Consider the following 25,777-nt stretch of genomic DNA (forward strand, 5'->3'; position numbering starts at 1 on the left):
TGGCATTTACTCTTCCACTAAGTCCCTGGCTGCAACTACCAAACACTTGCTCTGTCTAATTTGTAGACATACTGTATCAACTGTATTAAATTGTACCTTTTTCAATTACACAAATGAACACCCATCAAAATAAAGTTATTTCTTCTCTTTCTTGTGATGTACAGTAAGTGTCGAGACGGTGTGTTAATCTTAGACGAAGCTTTAGCGTTCTTATAGATTCAACTGAAAGCCAATGTATCCCACAAAACCCATTTTTTTTGACAGATCATTACTTAAACATTTCCGAGGTCGTAACGTTAACAGGAAAAAATGACAGCAAAAGTATGAAAGAGTCGCAGGAGTAAAATGAAAGTAATCAGTCCAGCAAGATTTAACTGACAAGTGGATTTGGCACCCCTAAACACAGGAAAAGACAGATCCTCAGGTGGGCAAGGCATGCATGTTATTTTTATCATGCCTCAGTTTATCGATACATCACACCAGTTTATTGAGTTTGGTTGTTGTACAGTCAAATCTTTAATGTTATCAAACTAGTCTAGAAGCTGGCCATATTTGTAATGAGTGCGCTGAGAGTTGGGAAGCAAGTACAGGAGGTGAGTGTTTTTAAAAAATAAACAAAACACTTCACACAACTCAAACAACACACCGACATGAAATAGAGTCAATAACACCTGAGGAAAGAACCAAGGGGAGTGACAGATATAGGGAAGATAATCAAGGAGGTGATGGAGTCCAGGTAAGTGTCATGTGGCGCTGGTGCGCTTGACGATGGTGACAGGTGTGCGGGATAATCAGCAGCCTGATGACCTAGGTGACCGATGACCGAGGCCGGAGAGGGAGTATACGTGACATATTGAACGTATAGGTCAGAATCCTCAAGGAAATTGACAAGGGGATTTAAATGGAGGCTTAAAGGCAAAATCCTTAATTTGTTGGGGGGAAAAATCTGCCCTGCCACTTGGTTTGCTCCAAAGCAATGGGATGAGGATGGAGAAATGTCACCACACTTAAATTCATAAATGGAGCTATGGTTGTAATAACTGGCACGCAAGGACTAAACATATTTTTATGCTATACATTGTTTATTTACAAATGCATTGTTTGCAAACAATCCCAATGTCAGCTCTGTCCCAGCAGGAGCCATGATTCCTGTGACGGAGTTCCGGCAGTTCTCAGAGCAGCAGCCACAGTTCCGGGTTCTGAAGCCCTGGTGGGATGTGTTCACAGACTACCTCTCTGTGGTCATGCTAATGATCGGGGTGTTCGGATGCACCCTACAGGTTAGTGCACAGACTACCTCTCTGTGTGTGGTCATGCTAATGATCTGAGTGTTCGGATGCACCCGACAGGTCAGTAGCATCAGACAGCTTCAAAATCTCTTCCATAAAAGTATGTATGAACAAGCAATTGTTTCTATGAGGTGCATACACATTCTAAACATTTTGTAGCATAAGCCTATACCCAGAGGGCAAAACTGGTTGAAGTTATGTTATGTTTCAGATTTCTGGTTGTAATTATGTAGTTTTAAGTTTTACTCTTGTAGTTCACATAGTCTGCCTTATGTTCTGTGTATAGTACAGTCATGTTTTTATAGCATATATTATGTTTACTTTATCTGCTAGTACCACCTAGATATAATTAGAGATATGTTGAAATGGTTAAATCAAGTCTTTAAAGTGACTTGCTGAATAGCAGATATTAAAATAAATGGTAAATAAGAAGTAATTAGGGTGACAGCTCTAGACCTTTTATTGTGGCCGGGCCTGCAGTGACAAACAACCCAATGTTGGGTTCATGTTAATCTCACCCACCAGCTGGCTCTCTCTGGCGAGACATCTGGTTTCAGAGCGCCTCAGAACGGGGCTTAAATGGCAGTCAATGGCAGGCGTGGAGAAAACATCTGCAGGTTTTAATTGGCTGATCTTTCACTCCAGCACCATCTAGAACCTCCCCCTCTTTGTGGATTTCAATGTGCGAGCATAGCAAAGAATGTGCTAAACAAGGAAGTGAGTTTGGGAAATCAGAAAGTTTTCAAATATAAACTTTATATCCCCGAACTAAGAATCAATTGTGCACTGCAAAAATAGTATGTTTGCTGTGATAGAACATTCATTTTGATGGGTGATTTTCATTTTTTTTTTACGTCCCGTCAATTCAAGCCTGGGGAGGAGGTTAGGTTCATATAAGCAGCAGTCTGGCTGGAGTTTACCAGCGGAAGGGGAAGAAATTTCTGCACTCCACAAACACACAGAAACACACACAGACTGCACCGCGCACCAAAAATGGCCCCCCCACCTGCCCCACCTCCTCTTCATAAACACATGGGGAACACATGGGAAACACACACTGCACCGCACACCAAAAATGGCACCTCGCCTGCCCCACCCCCTCTTCATAAACAAATGGGTTTGTCCAAAATGGCACCCTATTCCCTAAAGTGCACTGGTCAAAAGTAATGCAATAAATACAGAATAGGAGGCCATTTGGAATGTAGTCATGATTCCAGCGGCCCATAACCTGTCACTTCTCTTCACCACTCTGATCAATTGGAGATGGTGGAGCTCGATCTGCTGATTCTGGGCTGCGTCCCAAATTAACCCTATTCCCTAAGTAGTGACCTACTTTTGACCAGTGCCCATAGGGGCTCCATCTATATATAAACCCCTGTAGATTAGAACAAATACTTTTTTGAAACCACCAAACACCATTGATAGGAACTTTGTTAGGGTAGAAATATCCCCTGTTGTCCCCTTGAGCTGAGGGGAAGGATCTCTACAAAAAGACAGAATGAGTGTTTAGAAAAGGTGCTTTCACTGTTTGTTAATTTTGTGCAATTTCAAAACAAGCCTGGCCTCAGAGCCACATGAAACATACAATTGGTATTTCTGAGCACCTCGAAGACATATGATATGCACTAAAGGTTAGTTAGAAAACAACAGTAGGGAGGTTGGTCAGGGAGGATGAAAGCCCTATCTATTGAAAGGTTGCGTGTTCGAGCCACGTCAGGGACAACTAGCATTTTAGCTTCCCCTAACCCTTATTCTAACTTTAACCCAATTCACCTAACCTGCTACATAAATTATCTAAACCTTTGGTGTTTAGGAGAACTAATGACAATGTAAATTCTGCCCGAAACGCTCCTTTGTTGTTAGGACACAACAAGCAACCTGGTCTCAGAGAAAGACGTATGATACTATACGTTCTCCAAGATGTATGTTATATTAACTCATCCAATTCGTATGTTATTGAATGACTGGTTAAGATGTTTGAGACTATACGTCCTCTAATTCGTATGATATTGTACGATCGCTATTCTATTCATAATGTAACCTAACGTAATATTTCATACTAAATGGAGGGAACAGATTCACTTACCACATCTTGCGAATTGCCCTGCGACCAGTGGTTGAAAAAGTACCTAATTGTCATACTTGAGTAAAAGTAAAGATTCATTAATAGAAAATGACTCAAGTAAAAGTGAAAGTCATCCAGTAAAATCCTACTTGAGTAAAAGTAAAAAATATTTGGTTTTAAATATACTTAAGTATCAAAAGTATAAACCATTTTAAATCCCTTTTATTAAGCAAACCAGACAGCACAATTTAATTTTACTGTCAGCCAGGGGCACACTCCAACACTCAGACATAATTTACAAACAAAGCATTCGTGTTTAGTGAGTCCACCAGATCAGATGTAGTAAGGATGACCAGGGATTTTCTCTTTAAGTGCGTGAATTAGACTATTTTCCTGTCCTGCTAAGCATTCAAAATGTAATGAGTATTTTTGGGCGTCAAGGAAAATGTATGGAGTAGAAAGTACATTATTTTCTTTGGAATGTAGTGGAGAAAAAGTAAAAGTTGACAAAAATATAAATAGTAAAGTAAAGTACAGATACTCCCAAAAATTACTTAAGTAAAAAATACTTTAAAGTACTGCTTAAGTACTTTACACCACTGCCTGGGACCAGTTTGTCAAAACACCACCCATGTGATAACTTCCATCCGTTTATATTGGCGAACTGCAGCCTTGTCAAATAAGACAGTGTACTAGCTCTAATTAATACATTTCCTGCCTTTATGGGACTGTGTGTCTGAGTTTAGATTAGTGAAGGTTAACACTGGCTCGGCCAAAGGGACATTATAACAGAGAGAAGCCAATGAATAGCTCTACACACTAGCTACCACATATAGGGAGAGAAGGAGGGAGGGCAGAGAGAGACAGAGCAGGAGAAGGAGTGAGAGTAAGCAAGGGGAGAGAGTGAGAGGGAAAGGGATAGTGAGAGTGAGAGAAAGTGAGCAAGAGGAGAGATTGAGAGAGAGAGATAGAGAGTATATATAGAAAGAAATATTTCTGCTGCTCCTCTCTCCAGAGATTATACCCAGCAGGCCCGACTGTGTTTCTCCTTTCCTGCCCTGTACTGCTGCAGCACAATCATGAGCCTAATTTCCTCTGTCCCATAAACCACACTGATCTGGATCTATGTAAAACCTTTCGAAGCTGAAGAAGAAAAAAATGATATTTTGTTTTCTCACTGTAATTACATCACCACAACTTGGGTCCATGATTCATCTATGATTTCAATAGAAAAAAATATCTATATGTTTTAATTGTTTATAAAAGATGCAATGGCAGGTCAAAGCATAACAAATAATTTTTTTGGTACAGTATTGCATTAGAGTGAGTGTCTCCCTCTTCAGTCTGCGGTTGGCTAAAGCACTAATTGGTTATTTCCTGTCTGAGTCACATCTCTACCAGTGACGTCAGAGCAGAAAATGAGACATGGCCTGGTTTCCTGATAACAATGGAACTTAGGCTTACGAGTGTTTTAACGATGCATCATTCCTACAACAGCTGAAGATGTAACATGCGTTTCCCAAACACCACGTAGAGAGAATGTTCGCTAAATGTGTCGTTAGACCATGTGTCGATACTGATAAGACCAAAAGAAAAGCAGCGCTGCTCTCGAATCAGCTTACTCCATTCAAATTTTCCCATAACATTAGAATTACGCTGCAATACTGATGACGGATCAGCTCCTAGAGCTTACCACATATGGCTTCAAATATTGAGGCAGCTTATAATGCTTACCTAATAAGAATGCGCTAAATTACCGATTGGGCACATCCTTGTGCACATGTTACACATGCAATACACTGAGTCATAAATTATAGACAGTAGCCTATTGTCAAAATAGAACTCAATTGATTGAACATACTGTAGAATTTATTTCAATATGATTGAAATTTATAGGCCCATGTAACCTATATATAACCTGTATGGGATCGGTGTCCCCTCCACAGGACGGTTGAGCTAACATAGGCTAATGTGATTATCATGAGGTTGTAAGTAACAAGAACATTTCCCAGGACATAGACATATCTGATATGGGTAGAAAGCTTAAATTTGTGTTAATCTAACTGCACTATCTAATTTACAGCAGCTATTACAATGAAAGAATACCATGCAATTGTTTGAGGAGAGTGCATAGTTATTGTCAAGGACTTCTGCCGAAGTCGGTCCCTCTCCTTGTTCGGACGGTGTTCGGCGGTCAACGTCACCGATCTTCTAGCCATCACTGATCTATTTTCCATTGGTTTTGTCTTGTCTTCCTTCACATCTGGTTCCAATCCCATCAATTACATGTTGTGTATTTAACCCTCTGTTTCCCATCATATCCTGGTCGGAGATTCTGTAATAGCGTGTGTGTAGGTGGCAGGGAAGTCAGGCGCAGGAGAATCGAACTTGGTATAAATGGACTTGTTTAATAGACTTAACAAAACTCCATAACCAAAATTACAAGATAAATAAAAGTGGGTACAAGAACCCGTCGCGCACCAATACATAATACACGAACATACAAACAAACAATCTCCGACAAGGACATGATGGGAAACAGAGGGTTAAATACACAACATGTAATTGATGGGATTGGAACCAGGTGTGAAGGAAGACAAGACAAAACCAATGGAAAATGAAAAATGGATCAGGGATGGCTAGAAGATCGGTGATGTCGACCGCCGAACACCGCCCGAACAAGGAGAGGGACCGACTTCGGTGGAAGTCGTGACAGTTATGTACCAATTAGGCATATTTGGGCAGTCTAGATACAACATTTTGAACAGAAATGCAATGGTTCCTTGAATCAGTCTAAAACTTTGCACATACACTGCTCCCATCTAGTGGCCAAAATCTAAATTGCGCCTAACCTGGACTAGCACATTATGGCCTTTCTCTTGCATTTCAAAATGATGGGACAAAATAAATATTAAAACACATGTATTATCTTTTACCAGTTTTAATGTGTTATATTCTCCTACATTAATTTCACATTTCTTCAAACTTCAAAGTGTTTCCTTTCAAATGGTATCAAGAATATGCATATCCTTGCTTCAGGTCCTGAGCTACAGGCAGTTAGATTTGGGTACATGTGTAACAGTATAACTTTAAACCGTCCCCTCGCCCCGACACGGGCGCGAACCAGGGACCTTCTGCACACATCAACAACAGTCACCCACGAAGCGTCGTTACCCATCGCTCCACAAAAGCCGCGGCCCTTGCAGAGCAAGGGGAAACCCTACTTCAGGTCTCAGAGCAAGTGACGTAACCGATTGAAATGCTATTAGCGCGTACCCGCTAACTAGCTAGCCATTTCACATCCGTTACACTCACCCCCCTTTCAACCTCCTCCTTTTCCGCAGCAACCAGTGATCCGGGTCAACAGCATCAATGTAACAGTATAACTTTACGTCTGTCCCCTCGCCCCGACACGGGCGCGAACCAGGGACCCTCTGCACACATCAACAACAGTCACCCAAGAAGCATCGTTACCCATCGCTCCACAAAAGACGCGGCCCTTGCAGAGCAAGGGGAAACCCTACTTCAGGTCTCAGAGCAAGTGACGTAACCGATTGAAATGCTATTAGCGCGTACCCGCTAACTAGCTAGCCATTTCACATCCGTTACACATGTATGTCATTTTAGACGGCTTTCATTTGAAGCATATTTGTATCCTTCATTTGGTTGTAATTGAAGTAATCAGCATCATTTTCAGACAGATAAACATCTTGATCTTCTGTGAATAAAGTGACGAAGAAGGCAAAAAAGCATCTAACAATGCACTTAGCTGTAAATAACAAGTGTTTTCAAATGCAACTTTAGTAACTATGGTTTTGGGAAACAGCTCAGAGGTTTAATTATCCTCAGACAAAAGGTTCTAATGATGAACCTTTGGGAAACCAGGCCAGATTATCAGATATTCCCCCCGTTGTTTGTATGATCACTGTATCTAACTAACTTAATGTAATAGACTAGTTTCAAGTTCCAAGTTTTGATGTTGCTGTGTTGCTAGCTTGATTCTTCACAGAAAACCGGGAACATTCCCAGAACATTAGCTAAGGTTCCCATTAAGTTTTAGTTAGGGGTTTATCTAACATTAGGATGATAACTTCCCAATAACATTCAAGGAATGTTTTTGATAACAAAATGTATTTTTCATTCAGATTTTTTTTAAAATGAAATAACATTGTAACAACATCTGTAACAAGCACCACAGAACATTCCCCAAACATGCTCATTAGTTTTTGAGGTAATGTAATAACACAATGCACCAGTAATGTTTTAGAACATACTGCTGCATCAAAAGTTGAGAGCAACTTTCTGTCGACATCAGTCAAATGTTTTCTACAAACATTGTATAATCATCAGCACAACTAGACAGTTTTTGTGTTATGAGAACATTTGTCGTGACCTAACGAATGTTCTGGGATCTTTCACAGAAACAATTTTGGCTTGCGGAGTTATTGTTTGTTCTTTGTTTTCTTTCAGGTGAGGCAGGACAAAATCATCTGCCTTCCCCAAAAAATGACCATGTACAACCAAACAATACTCTTACCAAATAAAACTGCTGTGCAGCCGGATGTGCACGAGATGATGGGCCGGAAAACGAACCTGGACTTCCAGCAGTATAGCTTCATCAACCAGATGTGCTATGAGAAAGCTCTGCACTGGTACGCCAAGTACTTCCCTTACCTAGTCCTCATACACACCCTCATCTTCATGGTGTGTAGCAATTTCTGGTTCAAGTTCCCAGGCTCCAGCTCTAAGATAGAGCATTTCATCTCCATCTTGGGAAAGTGCTTTGATTCCCCTTGGACTACCAGAGCTCTGTCCGAGGTGTCTGGAGAGAACCCAGAGGAGAAGGTATTGTTGGTATGTGTTTGTATGTACTGTATTTATGTATGTATTTACTGTGTGTGGGTGTGTGCATGTGTAAAATTATGTTTTGTCCAGGACTAGGCTCAATCTGTATCCCTGAAAACAGCCCTATATTGGATATATTTTAAATAAAATGCATTAATCCATTCATTCATGAATTAATTCAAGGACATCAAGAAGAGTAGAGCGATCCTCAATGTGTCTGTAGAGGGGAACCTGGACAGCCTGGAGAAGACCCAGTCCCTCAAATCCATCCCAGAGAAGATCGTAGTGGACAAGCCCACAGCCAGCGCCCTGGATAAGAAGGAAGGAGAACAGGCCAAAGCTCTGTTTGAGAAGGTGAAGAAGTTCCGCCTGCACGTCGAAGAGGGGGACATCCTCTATGTTATGTATGTTCGCCAGACTGTTCTCAAAGTGTTCAAGTTCCTCCTCATCATCGCGTATAACAGTGCTTTAGTCTCTGAGGTGCAGATCACAGTGAAGTGCAGTGTGGACATACAGGACATGACGGGATATAAGCATTTCTCCTGTAATCACACCATGGCCCACCTGTTCTCTAAGTTGTCGTACTGTTACCTGTGCTTCGTGGCTGTGTACGGATTCACCTGCCTCTACACTTCCTATTGGCTCTTCTACCGCTCGCTGAAGGAGTACTCCTTTGAATATGTGCGGCAAGAAACGGGAATCGATGACATCCCAGACGTGAAGAATGACTTTGCCTTCATGCTGCACATGATCGACCAGTATGATCCACTGTATTCCAAGAGGTGCAAAACTTTTTCTTTAAATTAGACAATTGTAAATTCTTTCAAGTGATTCAGCTCTTTGTTGTTATTGATAAGTATGTAATGCCTCCAATTGTAAAACAAACTATTCATGTGCCAATGTATAGCTGCCCTCTGCTCCAACCCTTCGAAGGGGTTATTGTGTTACTATTTTTCCTTTAGTTTATTTAGCACATTTTTCAAACTTACTTTTAAATACTCTGCATTGTTGGTTAAGGGCTTGTAAGTAAGCATTTCATGGTAAGGTCTACACTTGTTTTATTTAGTGCATGTGACAAATATGATTTTGATTTGAATAAAGCAGAAGACAAGTTTCCATTGCACATCCTTTTACATTGTTTTTTGGACAATAAAGTAATCTTCTTATTCTCTCTTTCTTTTCTGTCTCTCTCTCAGGTTCGCAGTGTTCCTGTCTGAGGTCAGCGAGAACAAACTGAAACAGCTGAACCTGAACCATGAATGGACGCCAGAGAAGCTGCGTCAGAGACTGCTGACCAACCACAACGACAGACTGGAGCTGCAGCTGTTCATGCTGTCTGGGCTCCCGGACACCATCTTCGAGGTGACAGAGCTCCAGTCCCTGAAGCTAGAGATCATCAACAACGTAACCATCCCAGCTTCCATCGCCCAGCTGGAAAACCTCCAGGAGCTGTCTCTGTATCAGTGTTGCTTAAAGATCCACACCACAGCCACTTCCTTCCTCAAGGAAAAACTCAAGGTAGGCTATTCTGGTAGTCATTTGGTGTGGCATGTTTTTTGTATTTCTCTTGACTTTGTATTCTGTATTCTGTTTTTGTCTCGTACAGTATGTGGGTCAGCATTCCGGGCTCAAATCACCCAGTTTATAATGTAGTATATACTATAGTAATTACTGTAGTGTTTTGCGGACTGTATTGTTTTTGATGACATTATGGTAGTATTTACTGTAGTGTTTTTGGAGTCAAGTATTGTTATGACCCCAATAACTAGCCTATGGATATTGATGCACTCGCTTTGTCTAGAGGTCCTAAGCCTAGTTACAGAGCCTTCAAAAGTTATTCACACCCCTTGTCATTTTCCACATTTTGTTGTTTTACAAAGTGGGATTAAAATTTATTTAATTGTCATATTTTGTCAACGGTCTACACGAAATACCTGATAGAAGAAAAATTCTAACATTTGTAAAAATAAAAATAAAAAGTTAACATTTGCCCATTATTCTTTTCAAAATTCAAGCTCTGACAAATTGGTTGTTGATCATTGTTAGTTAACCACTTTCAGGTCTTGCCATTGATTTGTAAGCAGATTTCAGTCAAAACTGTAACTCGGCCACTGATGAACGTTCTTCTTGGTAAGCAACTACAGTGTAGATTTGGCCTTGTGTTTTAGGTTATTGTCCTGCGAAAGGTCAATTAATCTCCCAGTGTCTGGTGGACAGCAGACTGAACCAGGTTTTCCTCTATGATTTTGCCTGTGCTTAGCTCCATTCTGTTTTTTTTTATCCTGAAAAACTCCACCGTCTTTAACGATTACAAGCATACCCATAACATGATGCAGCCACCGCTATGCTTGAAAACATGGAGATTGGTACTCAGTAATGTCTTGCATTGGATTTGCCCCAAACATAACACTTTTGTATTAAGCACAAAAAGTGAATTGCTTTGCCACATTTTTTGCAGTATTACTTTAGTGCCTTGTTGCAAACAGGATGCATGTTTTGGAAAATGTGTATTCTGTACAGGCTTACTTCTTTTCGTTCTGTCAATTCGATTAGTATTGTGGAGTAACTACAATGTTGTTGAACCATTCTCAGTTTTCTCCTATCACAGCCATTATACTCTGTAACCGTTTTAAAGTCACCATTGAGTGGTTTCCTTCCTCTCCGGCAACTCCGTTAGGAAGGATGCCTGTATCTTTGTAGTGACTGGAGGTATTGATACGCCTATCTAGCAATAGGTGCCCTTTTTTTGCGAGGCATTGGAAAACCTGGCTGGTCTTTGTGGTTGAATCTGTGTTTGAAATTCACTGCTCGTCTGAGGGAACTTACAGATAATTGTAAGTGTGGGGTACAGGGATGAGGTAGTCATTAAAAAATCATGTTAAACACTATTATTGCCATGCAACTTATTTTGTGACTTGTTAAGCACATTTTTACTCATGAAATTATTAAGGCTTGCCATAGCAAAGGGGGTATATACTTATTGACTCAAGACATTTCAGCTTTTCATTTTTTATTAATTTGTAAAAAATGTAAAACATAATTTCACTTTATGGGGTATTGTGTGTATTTCAGTGACCAACACATCTTAATTTAATCAAGTTCATGTTCAGGCTGTAACACAACAAAATGTGAAAAGTCAAGGGGTGTGAATACTTTCTGAAGGCACTGTACATCGTCTGTAACCTGTAGGAATGTGTGCATCTATGTGAGTAATCACCGAATGCGCCTCGGTGTTGAATGTACACTACCTTTCAAAAGTTTGGGGTCACTTAGAAATGTTCTTGTTTTTGAAAGAACATCTCTTTTTTTTTGTCCATTAAAATAACATCAAATTGATCAGAAATACAGTGTAGACATTGCTAATGTTGTAAATGACTATTGTAGCTGGAAACGGCAGATTTTTAATGGATTATCTACATAGGCATACAGAGGCCCATTATCAGCAACCATCACTTCTGTGTTCCAATGGCATGTTGTGTTAGCTAATCCTAGTTATTCATTTTAAAAGGCTAATTGATCATTAGAAATCCCCTTTGCAATCATGTTAGTACAGCTGATAACTGTTCCCCTGATTAAATAAGCAATAAAACTGGCCTTCTTTAGACTAGTTGAGTATCTGGAGCATCAGCATTTGTGGGTTCGATTACAGGCTCAAAATATCCAGAAACAAAGACCTTTCTTCTGAAACTAGTCAGTCTATTCTTGTTCTGAGAAATGAAGGTGCGAGAAATTGCCAAGAAACTGAAGATCTCGTACAACGCTGTGTACTACCTTCAAAGAACAGCGCAAACTGGGTCTAACCAGAATAGAAAGAGGAGTGGGAGGCCCCGGTGAACAACTGAGCAAGAGGACAAGTACATTAGAGTGTCTCGTTTCAGAAACAGACGCCTCACTAGTCCTCAACTGGCAGCTTCATTAAATAGTACCCACAAAACAGCCGTCTCAACGTCAAAAGTGAAGAGGCGACTCAGGGATGCTTTTAAAATTCAACATTTGTGTACAATTTCTACTTAAAATATCAAAGGGACTCAAAAAGGCACTCATTTTATTGGAACAACCCATGTGTATTTTGTCTGCTGTTGTTGACATTTAATTTCTACGCAGGGATTAATGAAGTATCTATCTCTATCTAAGGTGCTCAGGGTGAAGTTTGATGACAGCAGGGAGCTGCCTCATTGGCTGTACCACCTGCGGAATCTAGAGGAGCTCTACCTCATTGGCTCACTGAGTCCTGACGCTTCGAAGAATGTGGGTCTGGAGTCCCTGAGGGAGCTGAAGCATCTGAAGACCCTCTCGATCAAAAGTAACTTTACAAAGATCCCCCAGTCCATCGTAGACGTGTCCAGCCACCTGCAGAGGCTGTACATCTACAATGATGGCACCAAGCTGGTGATGCTCAACAACCTGAAGAAAATGGTGAACTTGACTGAATTGGAGCTGGTGCACTGTGACCTGGAACGCATCCCACATGCTGTCTTTAGCCTCACAAACCTACAGGTATGATATACCATACTATGATTGCCTGATATGATCGTCTACAGTGTCTCAAAACTCTGAGTAGTCAGCCTACAGGTGTGCTTTGCTGTAACTGCCTGCTATGATTGCATACAGTTTCACACAACCCGGGTTGCAAAAAAATATATGTATGGCCAATTGCTGTAATATTGTGGAATGACACTTATAATAAAAATGTTTTACTCTTAACTCTACAGGAGTTGGACCTGAAGGAAAACAACCTGCGCTCCATTGAGGAGATAGTCAGCTGCCAGCACCTCCACAAGCTGACGTGCCTGAAACTCTGGCACAACAGTATCTGCTACATCCCTGAGCACATCAAGAAGCTGGGCAGCCTGGAGCGCCTCTACTTCAGTCATAACAAGGTAGAGATCTTGTCCCCGCACCTGTTCTTATGCAACAAGCTTCGTTACCTGGACCTGTCCAACAACGACATCCGGTTCATTCCGCCGGAGATTGGCGTCCTACAGAGTCTTCAGTATTTCTCTGTCACGTGCAACAAGATCGAGAACCTCCCAGATGAGCTCTTCTTTTGCAAGAAGCTCAAAACCCTCAAGCTGGGCAAGAATACGCTGTCATTGCTCTCACCAAAGATCTCATACCTGGTTCTATTGACACACCTGGAACTGAAGGGCAACCATTTTGAGCTCCTGCCTCCAGAGCTGCGGTTCTGCCGGGCGTTGAAGCGTGGCGGCCTAGTGGTGGAGGACGTCCTGTTTGAAACCTTGCCTTCGGATATCAGAGACAAAATGAAGGCTGAGTGAAATGCCTTACAGAATCTATGCAAAAGGCCCTGCCATACACTAGCGTCCTTTCCAAGGGTTGTACTTGTACATTAAGCTGCCTTACATAAACAGGAGATTGGCTTCTGCCATAAGGGGCCATTCTGGCTTGGACAAGCCAATTTACATGTCTGTGCAAAAATAAAATGCCAATTATGTCTTAATCTGACAATCATAGTCGACCAAAATGGTAGATTTTACTGTATACTTAGCTCATCATGATCAAACTCTAAACACTATACCCTCAGTTCGTAATGGGGAACAGTTATGATATTCATGGGTGTATGTTTTTGAGTATTATGTCTAAGTGTTGCTATATAACAGAAGGAAATGTAGCTTTATGTTGTAATTTAATGGTTCTTAACAATATAATTAGTCACAGGCAAGGTATACTTAGCCCTGGTACCAGCCTATTTGTGCCAGGGGACAACAAATGCCCACTTTCATTGAAGCCACGGAAGTTCATGGCTGACTGCGGTTTTGCAGGCATTGATAGCAAAAAACAGGATCCCCATTATAGTGAATGAATAAATGACAATCTTCGTGGTCAATGCGCTATTGCATCTTCACATAGGAAAGGAATGGTGTCATGTGATGGATGTCTTTGTCCATTCATATATACAGTCATTGATTTGTGCTAACATTCGACTGCTTGTACTCGTAATGTTTTGCATGACATGGAGTGGCAATGAGTGGGATGATAGCATAAACAGATATGGGACCAAGCTAAGGTATACTGTCCATCAGAAGATATCAATTACTAGATTGCTTGTTCTTGTATTGTCGATACTGTTATTTATTACACTGTAATGTATTGTGCAGTTTGTCTAGCACGCTTTTAATTAAACATAAACTGGATAGAATGCAGGCTTATAATCAGAAAGATAGAATGGAAATTGTTAAGAATTCTCTAGTCTGTGGGGTAAAAGTGGGGAGAAGCATTCAAGGACAAATGGCATTCAGACAGGTGTGCCATCTAACCAGCTCTATGGCCAGGTACAAAAACGGGCAGGTTTGAAGGCACCTCCTTTCTATTCCGGCAGAGACGGTAGAGAAGCGAAACATCCCACACCCACATTTTTCCTGATCGAGGCGGGGCCACTCTGGTCTACTTATTGCCCTGACCCTGCGGAAGGGGTGCCCCAGAGACTGTAGGGAAAGGAGATATCTCACTGGCTTTTTTTTTTTTTTTTTCGGGGAGGGTGGAGCGAGTGGGAAGGGGACAATAAGTAGACCAGCGACAGCTGTTCCCTCTTTCATGTGAGTATGCCAGATATTATAGAGGCAGTGAGCTCACACTGGAAAGCATGCTTAAAGTTTACACAATTTACAGTAGCTATTACAGTGAAAGAATACCATGCTATTGTTTGAGGAGAGTGCACAGTTATGAACTTGAAAATGTATCAATAAACCAATTAGGCACATTCGGGCAGACTTGATACATTTTGAACAGAAATCCAATGGTTCATTGGATCAGTCAAAAACTTTGCCCATACACGGCAGGTAGCCTAGGGGCGGCAGGTTAGAGCGTTGGGTCAGTAACCAACAGGTTGCTGGATCAAATCCCAGAGCTTACAAGGTAAAAATCTGTCGTTCTGCCCCTGAACAAGGCAGTTAACCTACTGTTCCCTGTTGGCTGTCATTGTAACTAAGAATTTGTTCTTCACTGAATTGCCTAGTTAAATTAAATAAATACACTGCTGCCATATAGTGGCCAAAATCTAAATTGCGCCTAACCTGGAATAATACATTGTGACCTTTCTCTTGCATTTCAAAGATGGAACACATTTTTTTTATGCATGTTTTTTTTCTTTGTATTATCTTTTACCAGATCTAATGTGTTATATTCTCCTACATTAATTACCCAATTCCACAAATGTAGTGTTTCGTTTCAAATGGTATCAAGAATATGTATATCCATGCTTCAGGTCCTGAGCTACAGGCAGTTCGATTTGGGTATGTCATTTTAGGCAAAAATGGAAAAAAAGGGTCTGATCCTTAAGAGGTGTGTGTGTGCACCACATTTTTTTAAATTATCCTTTAAACTACTACTACTAATTTGATGGTTGTAGCCATCAATTGACCCATTAACAATTACCCATATTAGCAAACCTATTTTATTTTCAACTTCACATTTCTGTAGTATAGGCTACTTCTCGTAATGAACGACATCAGCAAAATGCCTGCGATAAGAAGTTGGTCATTATTAGTGAATGTGCATTATGCATGGTTCTGGTCAAATTTGTAACAACAAGATCATTTTCATAGACAGACTTGAAAGCCAGATCAGTGAGTATTGCAAAAACCCAGGTTAAACTATTTCGATAAAATACTGCATTTATTAGTGGGTCTTATGGTTGTGGAAGGCTTATATTGAGCCTAAATATAATTTTGCAAGCCCTGAATTCATTAGAGTATTGCTGACTGTTTAAAATGCAGTGTATTTTACCGTTAATTGTACAACAAAGCATATTTAGAGAAAACATTTTAAAAAAATTTAAAGATATATCGGGAATCACCCACAAATTAAAAAAAATCGAGATATAATTTTTAGACCATGCCCAGCACTAACTTCAAGTAGTAGAAGAAGAAAATGTACTACTTTAAAATGGAGATGCCCTCAATGGCGCTGCCCATAGTCCACTCTTCAGTACATGACGCACTCACATCAGGCAAGGATGCACAGGATTCTTGGAGGCAGAAAGACCCCATCGTCAACTGCGCCCATTTTTGTTTAGAAGTAATATCTAGATTTACGTCTAAACAAAAACCCTAATTTGGGTTCTTGTATGCTTACAATGTTGTTTTGATTATTGCATGAACAGTCGTTAAGATTATATTTTTTTGTGACCTTTGCAAAAATACCTATTTTGGATCCAGCAGTTGTTACCTTTTGAGCGTTTGCTTATATTATGCTAATTAAGGCCTCTTTTTTGTGGCTATTGCTTTGCTGCTTGAAATCTTTTTGTGAGCTTTATATTGTTTGATTGCCTGCCATATGCTATGCTATGTAGCCACCGCTAGCTTGCTCTAGCTTTTGTCTTCTATGCCACATGCTCTTGCAGCCTCTTTGCCATGAGATTTGTTGCATTGCTGCACTAATTATGTATAGCTTTACTCATTTACATTGTATTTGTATATTGTCATTGCATTGATATTCATATTATATAAGTTAACAGCCACATAATTATGCACATTATTGCGTGTTATTATTTGTACCTTTACTTTTGTAGATAAACCACACATACCTACGTACCAGTAACTCGAGACCTCGGGACTATAAGGTTCTAACTGTCATTTTGGTTAAAATAAATTCAGCAAAAAAAGAAAAGTCCTCTCACTGTCAACTGCCTTTATTTTCAGCAAATTTAACGTGTAAATATTTGTATGAACATAACAAGATTAAACAACTGAGACATAAATTGAACAAGTTCCACAGACATGTGACTAACAGAAATTGAATAATGTGTCCCTGAACAAAGGGGGGATCAAAATCAAAAGTAACAGTCAGTATCTGGTGTGGCCAGCTGCATTAAGTACTGCAGTGCATCTCCTCCTCATGGACTGCACCAGATTTTCCAGTTCTTGCTGTGAGATATTACCCAACTCTTCCACCAAGGCACCTGCAAGTTCCCGGACATTTCTGGGGGGAATAGCACTAGCCCTCACACTCCGATCCAACAGGTCCCAGACGTGCTCAATGGGATTGAGATCCGGGCTCTTCGCTGGCCATGGCAGAACATTCCTGTCCAGACTGACATTCCTGTCTTGCAGGAAATCACGCACAGAACGAGCACTATGGCTGGTGGCATTGTCATGCTGGAGGGTCATGTCAGGATGAGCCTGGGAAGAGGATGTCTTCCCTGTAACGCACAGCATTGAGATTGCCTGCAATGACAACAAGCTCAGTCCGATGATGCTGTGACACATCGCCCCAGACCATGACGGACCCTCCACCTCCAAATCGATCCCGCTCCAGAGTACAGGCCTCGGTGTTACGCTCATTCCTTCGACGATAAACGCGAATCCGACCATCACCCCTGGAGAGACAAATCCGCGACTCATCAGTGAAGAGCACTTTTTGCCAGTCTTGTCTGGTCCAGCGACGGTGGGTTTGTGCCCATAGGCGACGTTGTTGCCGGTGATGTCTGGTGAGGACCTGCCTTACAACAGGCCTACAAGGCCTCAGTTCAGCCTCTCTCAGCCTATTGCGAACAGTCTGAGCACTGATGGAGGGATTGTGCATTCCTGGTGTAACTCTTGCAGTTGTTGTTGCCATCCTGTACCTTTCCCGCAGGTGTGATGTTCGGATGTACCGATCCTGTGCAGGTGTTGTTACACGTGGTCTGCCACTGCGAGGACGATCAGCTGTCCGTCCTGTCTCCCTGTAGCACTGTCTTAGGCGTCTCACAGTACGGACATTGCAATTTGTTGCCCTGGCCACATCTGCAGTCCTCATGCCTCCTCGCAGCATGCCTAAGGCACGTTCACGCAGATGAGCAGGGACCCTGGGCTTCTTTCTTTTGGTGTTTTTCAGAGTCCGTTGAAAGGCCTCTTTAGTGTCCTCAGTTTTCATAACTGTGACCCGAATTGCCTAACGTCTGTAAGCTGTTATTGTCTTAATGACCGTTCCACAGATGCATGTTCATTAATTGTTTATGGTTCATTGAACAAGCATGGGAAACAGTGTTTAAACCCTTTACAATGAAGATCTGTGAAGTTATTTGGATTTTTACGATATATCTTTGAAAGACAGGGTCCTGAAAAAATGATGTTTTTTTTGTTGCTGAGTTTAGTAATTCACATAGAGTTGATATTTTAGAGTTCCTTCACATGTGAGATATGTCAGATTTGTGAAAAAAGTCAATTTACGTTGGAAAAAAAACATCTATCTGCACAAACACCTTTGAACTTGGTGCTAAAAGGTACTAATCTGCAATCCAATCACACAATGCTGGGTTGTCAATAAAAAAATATTGTTTGTAAGGTGATGTACTTTTTGAGTCATGAAAGAGGAAGAAATCACAAAGCAGTTCTAAGATCTGGGACTTTAAAAATAAAATCTCTAAACCATCCATTTTGCAGCTAGAATCTTAGTCTTTGATTTTTCATATTTTTGATTTATTTAAATGTAACTACGCAAGTTGGTAAAGAACAAATTCTTATTTACAACAACGGCCTACCCCAACGACACTGGGTACCATCAGTATTATACACTGCTCAAAAAAATAAAGGGAACACTTAAACAACACAATGTAACTCCAAGTCAATCACACTTCTGTGAAATCAAACTGTCCACTTAGGAAGCAACACTGATTGACAATAAATTTCACATGCTGTTGTGCAAATGGAATAGACAACAGGTGGAAATTATAGGCAATTAGCAAGACACCCCCAATAAAGGAGTGGTTCTGCAGGTGGTGACCACAGACCACTTCTCAGTTCCTATGCTTCCTGGCTGATGTTTTGGTCACTTTTGAATGCTGCCGGTGCTTTCACTCTAGTGGTAGCATGAGACGGAGTCTACAACCCACACAAGTGGCTCAGGTAGTGCAGCTCATCCAGGATGGCACATTAATGCGAGCTGTGGCAAGAAGGTTTGCTGTGTCTGTCAGCGTAGTGTCCAGAGCATGGAGGCGCTACCAGGAGACAGGCCAGTACATCAGGAGACGTGGAGGAGGCCGTAGGAGGGCAACAACCCAGCAGCAGGACCGCTACCTCCGCCTTTGTGCAAGGAGGAGCAGGAGGAGCACTGCCAGAGCCCTGCAAAATGACCTCCAGCAGGCCACAAATGTGCATGTGTCTGCTCAAACGGTCAGAAACAGACTCCATGAGGGTGGTATGAGGGCCCGACGTCCACAGGTGGGGGTTGTGCTTACAGCCCAACACTGTGCAGGACGTTTGGCATTTGCCAGAGAACACCAAGATTGGCAAATTCGCCACTGGCGCCCTGTGCTCTTCACAGATGAAAGCAGGTTCACACTGAGCACATGTGACATACGTGACAGAGTCTGGAGACGCCATGGAGAACGTTCTGCTGCCTACAACATCCTCCAGCATGACCGGTTTGGCGGTGGGTCAGTCATGGTGTGGGGTGGCATTTCTTTGGGGGCCGCACAGCCCTCCATGTGCTCACCAGAGGTAGCCTGACTGCCATTAGGTACCGAGATGAGATCCTCAGACCCCTTGTGAGACCATATGCTGGTGCGGTTGGCCCTGGGTTCCTCCTAATGCAAGACAATGCTAGACCTCATGTGGCTGGAGTTTGTCAGCAGTTCCTGCAAGAGGAAGGCATTGATGCTATGGACTGGCCCGCCCGTTCCCCAGACCTGAATCCAATTGAGCACATCTGGGACATCATGTCTCGCTCCATCCACCAACGCCACGTTGCACCACAGACTGTCCAGGAGTTGGCGGATGCTTTAGTCCAGGTCTGGGAGGAGATCCCTCAGGAGACCATCCGCCACCTCATCAGGAGCATGCCCAGGCGTTGTAGGGAGGTCATACAGGCACGTGGAGGCCACACACACTACTGAGCCTCATTTTGACTTGTTTTAATGACATTACATCAAAGTTGGATCAGCCTGTAGTGTGGTTTTCCACTTTAATTTTGAGTGTGACTCCAAATCCAGACCTCCATGGGTTGATAAATTTGATTTCCATTGATCATTTTTGTGTGATTTTGTTGTCAGCACATTCAACTATGTAAAGAAAAAAGTATTTAATAAGAATATTTCATTCATTCAGATCTAGGATGTGTTATTTTAGTGTTCCTTTTATTTTTTTGAGCAGTGTATGTTGATTCTCAACATAAACAAGAGAGCTCTCATTATTTTTTTGCTCAAAATGGTAGACATAGTGAATGTATGCATGTGTTATATTTTTCTAGTTGCACAACTGTCTGACAAGGATGTAGTCTGTTCACAATAATTCCCATCAAATATATTTTGACACACATGGCTAGGGAAACCCCTTATCACCCAGTAACTTTCCCTCTGACCACATCCGCCTCCTTCCTCAGGCTGATGATATCCGTACCCTGTTGATGTACACAATGCCCTCAGACGCAGAGAAGAAGGATCACCAGCTCATCAAACTGTCCATTCTCGGGACAACATACATTGTTCGATCGGTACATACATTGCTCGATCGGTACTTGATTGGCCCATTTGCCACCTAGCCAAACAGACTGATATTTTAATGCAGAAATCCATTACCTATTGTATTTTAACATTTTGTGTGTATTTCTTAGAAGCTGGCAAGCTAGTGGCGGGCTGTTCTGAGGTTCAAACAGTTTAATTGTGTTTAATATCTGCTTATAATCAGTTATCAGTTATTACACATGAAAAGATTAGCTGTGGAATTTTCCACTCTATTAGGATATTATTGCTTTGTAACTCATGTAAAGTGGAGTGCCTCCTCCACCAGTCCTTTAGGGTTGCAATATTAAATGTAAAACTCTATTCTCTTATAAGCTAAGGTGAAACAACAGACAGTAGACCAGCAGCAGTCGGTATGTAACCTGACACAACTGGAGGTCATGATGGTATTTGTTTAGAACAAGAAAGAAAACAAGTAGTTGGCCACTACGATGCAGAAAACTATATATTTACAGCGGCTCCAGTTCCAAACACAGTAGTTAAGTGCCACTGGAGGTCTTTATGGTGTTGAAGAACTCTTGGAAGTGATCCAGGCTGAGCTTGTGGGTGAGCTTGTTGTTCAGTAGTTGGGGGAGCTGGGCTGTACCAGGCTGTCGTTTGAGCTTGACGAGGCCCTCCCAGCGAGGACACGTAGTCTTATGCCTCAAACAGGAAGGAGTAGAGTACACAGTAGTCATCATGGAAATGACTTGGGTGCCATATACGGAACTGGGTGGAGTCTTATGCAACTGTGTTGACTCCACAGAGCTAATGTTTCAATACAGAAGAAAACAAGGGAGGAGAACTATTAATTGCCTTATCGCTTTACAACTTAGGCCCATAACCTATAGTTAATTATATTGGTTTTGAGTACCACCTTGGCTCATATATCCAGCAGGGCCCTTTCTGAAATGAGATGGGATAAAACTATTAGTTGTTTTAGCGGTGTAATGGCTCAAACTGTATTGTCCCAGATGTTCATTTTGTTACATGTAGGGCTAACATAATACAGAATAATTTAGTTCTTTATTGCACCGCTCTCTGCTTGACACACTGCAAAGTGGGTCAACTATCGTAATCATCTCCTTTGATTTGACATATAAAAATGTCTCCATGTTTTTATTTGTTTAGTTTTGTCAGGTGTACCTCAGTTGGTTGAACATGTTGCTAGCAATGCCAGAGTTGTGGGTTTGAGTCCGGCCGGGACCACACATACCAGATTTAGCTGGTCTTCTCCTCAATTACTCTGCAGCGCCGGTCGAGAGCATCCAGGTGGAGCAAGATTAACAAAACACGGCTATTGTGAACAATGTGCTGGCCATATTTGTTCGAGCTTTGGGTGGGCACTGGGTTAGGCATCCTCACATAAAACAAAACATGATAGCCCTGGCCTATTTCTGTGTGACCGAGTTCATTACACCCCTTTGGGGAAGTGTTTTTTAGATGCCATACACCATAGTCTTTAACAGTTGTTATAGAGGCAGCATATAATAGGCCAGGGCTTTATGTAAGGAATGAATATGATTGAACCCACTCTTACTCTGATGCAGCACTTATTGAATGTTTTGAATAGCAGGACAGAAATCAACTACCTCATGCTGTACTCATGTTGAAAAGACAGGTCTAGGGCCTCCCGGGTGGCACAGTGGTCTAGGGCACTGCATCGCAGCGCCAGCTGCGCCACCAGAGTCTCTGGGTTCGCGCCCAGGCTCTGTCGCAGCTGGCCGCGACCGGGAGGTCCGTGGGGCGCCGTCCGGGTTAGGGAGGGTTTGGCCGGTAGGGATGTCCTTGTCTCATCGTGCTCCAGCGACTCCTGTGGCGGGCCGGGCGCAGTGTGCACTAACCAAGGGGGCCAGGTGCACAGTGTTTCCTCAGACACATTGGTGCGGCTGGCTTCCGAGTTGGAGGCGCTCTGTGTTAAGAAGCAGTGCGGCTTGGTTGGGTTGTGCTTCGGAGGACGCATGGCTTTCGACCTTTGTCTCTCCCGAGCCCGTACGGGAGTTGTAGTGATGAGACAAGATAGTAATTACTAGCGATTGGATACCATGAAAAGGGGGTCAAATTTAGGGGGTTAGAAAGGATGGTCCCCCTACAGGTACAGCAAACACTATGTTGGTTTGACATGAACAATGCTCCTTCTTTTAAAGCCTGAATTACTGTGACAGTAATTTCAGTGGCTCTGAAAATACATTATATTGAGCATCTTATAGAATCGTTGAGTTGGTATATTATACTACTTACATGAATATTTTTATCAACTTCCAGTGCGTGTTTACTGTGAACACTGAGGCTGTATCAACAGTTTCTGACGTTGGTCAAGTAGGCAACTGTGGCTATTTGATCACAATGTAGGCCTTCCAGAATGACCAACCATCAAAAACAATAGATAAAATACATGCATTAAACTTTTTAACATGGAAAAAGCTGTTATTGAAGACAAAAAGCTCTTTACCAGACTAGCTTTTCAAAGATATCTAGATATGTAAACGTTTAGAATTATTGTAGGAAGCAATCACTCGCGATTACTGACAACACATTGTCTATAGCTGGGCTAATAACTCACTAACTAGCAAAGAACATGAACAGGATATGAGGATTGAGCTTTGATCTCAAAACAAACATCTTGGTTATTCTGCACCGGTCTATGTAGAGTATGGTTGAGTTATGCATGTCAATGTAATAGAATCCTACTCCGATGCGTTGTGCCTACAATAAAATATCTTGCATAGTTAGTTTTACATACTAAGTCTTGCATAGTTCGTTTTGTTTCGGTATGTTGCATAGAAAATTGCTAATATTGCGTTGATTCGATCACACAGTAAAGGGAAACGTTGATATTGTTAACGGGGAAAACTAGAAAGTTGAGTCAAGTTCAATCTCGTGCTTCTCTTCGCTGGCTGATATTTGTTCTGCATTCAATCAATCAATCAAGTTTATTTTATATAGCCCTTTGTACATCAGCTAATATCTCGAAGTGCTGTACAGAAACCCAGCCTAAAACCCCAAACAGCTAGTAATGCAGGTGTAGAAGCACATTGCAGTCTCCGGGAGCTGCGCGCAGTTTAGAGGAAACATTGCCTATGACCACATATATATAGTTCAGTAAATAAGCTCCCCAAAAATGCCATATTGTTCGATTTGGTATTGAAGCGTGAAAATTGGCATACTTGTATATTTTTTTACGTTGAACATTACCTGATAGTGCCATTTCAACAAGCCTCAGGTTGGCCTGTAGCTCTCCCTATAGGTCAATAGTGAAAATGCATTTGCCTGCTCTTACAGATCTACATGGTCCCAAATGTATATGGACACATGCTCCTCGAATATCTCACTCCAAAATCATGGGCATTAATATGGAGTTGGTCTCCCCTTTGCTGCTATAAGAGCCGCCACTCTTCTGGGAAGACTTTCCACTAGATGTTGTAACATTGCTGCGGGGACTTGGTTCCATTCAGCCACGAGCATTAGTGAGGTCGGGCACTGATGTTGAACGATTAGGCCTGGCTCGCAGTCGGTGTTCCAATTCATCCAAAAGGTGTTCGATGTGGTTGAGGTCAGGGTTCTGTACATGCCAATCAAGTTCTTCCACACCGATCTTGACAAACTATTTCTAATGGACCACGCTTTGTGCACGGGGGCATTGTCATGCTGAAACAGGAAAGGGCCTTCCCCAAATTGTTGCTACAAAGTTGGAAGCACAGAATCGTCTAGAATGTCATTGTATGCTGTAGTGTTACGATTTCCCTTCACTGGAACTAAGGAGCCTAGTTCGAACCATGAAAAACAGCCCCAGACCATTATTCTTCCTCCACCAAACTTTACAGTTGGCACTATGCATTCATGCAGGTAGCGTTCTCCTGGTATCTACCAAACCCAGATTCGTCCGTCGGACTGGCAGATGGTGAAACGTGATTCATCACTCCAGTGAACGCGTTTCCACTGCTCCAGAGTCCAGTTGTAGCGAGCTTTATACCACTTCAGCCGATACTTGGCATTGCACATGGTGATCTTCGGCTTGTGTGTGGCTGCTCGCCCATGGAAACCCATTTCATGAACGTCCCAACGAACAGTTATTGTGCTGTCATTGCTTATAGAAGCAGTTTGGAACTCGGTAGTGAGTGTTGCAAACGAGGACAGATGATTTTTACGAGCTTCGCGCTTCAGCACTCGGTGGTCCTGTTCTGTGAGCTTCTGTGGCCTACTACTTCGCGGCTGAGCCGTTGTAGCTCTTAGACATTTCCACTTCACAATAACAGCACTTACAGTTGACCGGGGCAGCTCTAGCAGGGCAGAAATTTGACGAACTGACTTGTTGGAAAGGTAGCATCCTATGACGGTGCCATGCTGAAAGTCACTTAGCTCTTCAGTACGGGCCATTCTAATGCCAATGTTTGTCTATAGAGATTGCATGGATGTGTGATTGATTGTATACACCTGTCAGCAGCAGGTGTGTCTGAAATAGCCAAATCCACTAATTCGAAGGGTTGTCCACATACTTTTGGCCATGTAGTGTAGATTAAAATGTTTGTATTGGTTTGGGGAACAACCAAAACCACATGGTCTTTGCGTTTACCTTGATGATCGCAACAATGATGAAAAGCAAGTATTAAATACAAAATTACCTTTTACACTCCAAAAAAGGTATATACATCATCCCTGAAGTCTACTGGTTACAATGATATATAATATATTATATACTGTGTCACTTTGAGGAAATTTGACAGGAAATATGTCACGTACACATCACTATAGATAAAATCCCTTTAGGAATGCATTATATCCAGCAGGGAGATACAGTACCAGTCAAAAATTTGGACACACCTGGTGCCACATCGCAGCAGACCGGGAGAGGCGGCACACAATTGGCCCAGCGCCATTCGGGTTAGGGGAGGGTTTGGCCGACTTGGTTGTCCTTGTCCCATCGCGCTCTAGTGACTCCTGTGGCGGGCTGGGCGCAATGAACGCTGACACGGTCGCCAGGTGTACGGTGTTTCCTACGACACATTGGTGCTGCTGGCTTCCGGGTTAAACGAGCATTGTGTCAAGAAGCAGTTTGGCTTGGCGGGGTAATGTTTCGGAGGATGCATGGCTCTCGACCTTCGCCTCTCCCACATCCGTAAGACTGTAACTACCAATTGGATA

General features: G+C 42.1%; 1 protein-coding gene across 2 annotated transcripts; it reads left to right on the top strand.

The window, feature by feature from the left end:
* Positions 1-1,142: 1,142 nt before the first annotated feature.
* On the top strand, positions 1,143-14,663 carry LOC120054534 (volume-regulated anion channel subunit LRRC8C-like). Of its 2 annotated transcripts, none has more exons than XM_039001974.1 (6): positions 1,143-1,280; positions 7,825-8,208; positions 8,395-8,981; positions 9,396-9,717; positions 12,334-12,696; positions 12,912-14,663. In XM_039001974.1, exons 1-6 carry the CDS (start codon positions 1,143-1,145, stop codon positions 13,476-13,478), a joined length of 2,361 nt encoding a protein of 786 aa, XP_038857902.1. In that variant the 3' UTR covers positions 13,479-14,663. The 2 variants fall into 2 exon arrangements, with proteins under 2 accessions (XP_038857902.1, XP_038857901.1); XM_039001973.1 differs by having other exon boundaries at positions 7,825-8,199; positions 8,383-8,981.
* Positions 14,664-25,777: the final 11,114 nt, after the last annotated feature.

Source organism: Salvelinus namaycush, chromosome 10 (assembly GCF_016432855.1).
Source record: "Salvelinus namaycush isolate Seneca chromosome 10, SaNama_1.0, whole genome shotgun sequence".
In the NCBI taxonomy this organism is placed as follows: domain Eukaryota; kingdom Metazoa; phylum Chordata; class Actinopteri; order Salmoniformes; family Salmonidae; genus Salvelinus; species Salvelinus namaycush.

What these genes read in the sequence shown, in the direction of transcription:
- LOC120054534 (XM_039001973.1), top strand. Translation starts at nt 1,143, where the DNA reads ATGATTCCTGTGACGGAGTTCCGGCAGTTCTCAGAGCAGCAGCCACAG. An exon ending in TCCTCAAGGAAAAACTCAAG is followed by an intron (nt 9,718 to 12,333) that starts GTAGGCTATTCT and finishes TCTCTATCTAAG; the next exon opens with GTGCTCAGGGTGAAGTTTGA. An exon ending in TTAGCCTCACAAACCTACAG is followed by an intron (nt 12,697 to 12,911) that starts GTATGATATACC and finishes TTAACTCTACAG; the next exon opens with GAGTTGGACCTGAAGGAAAA.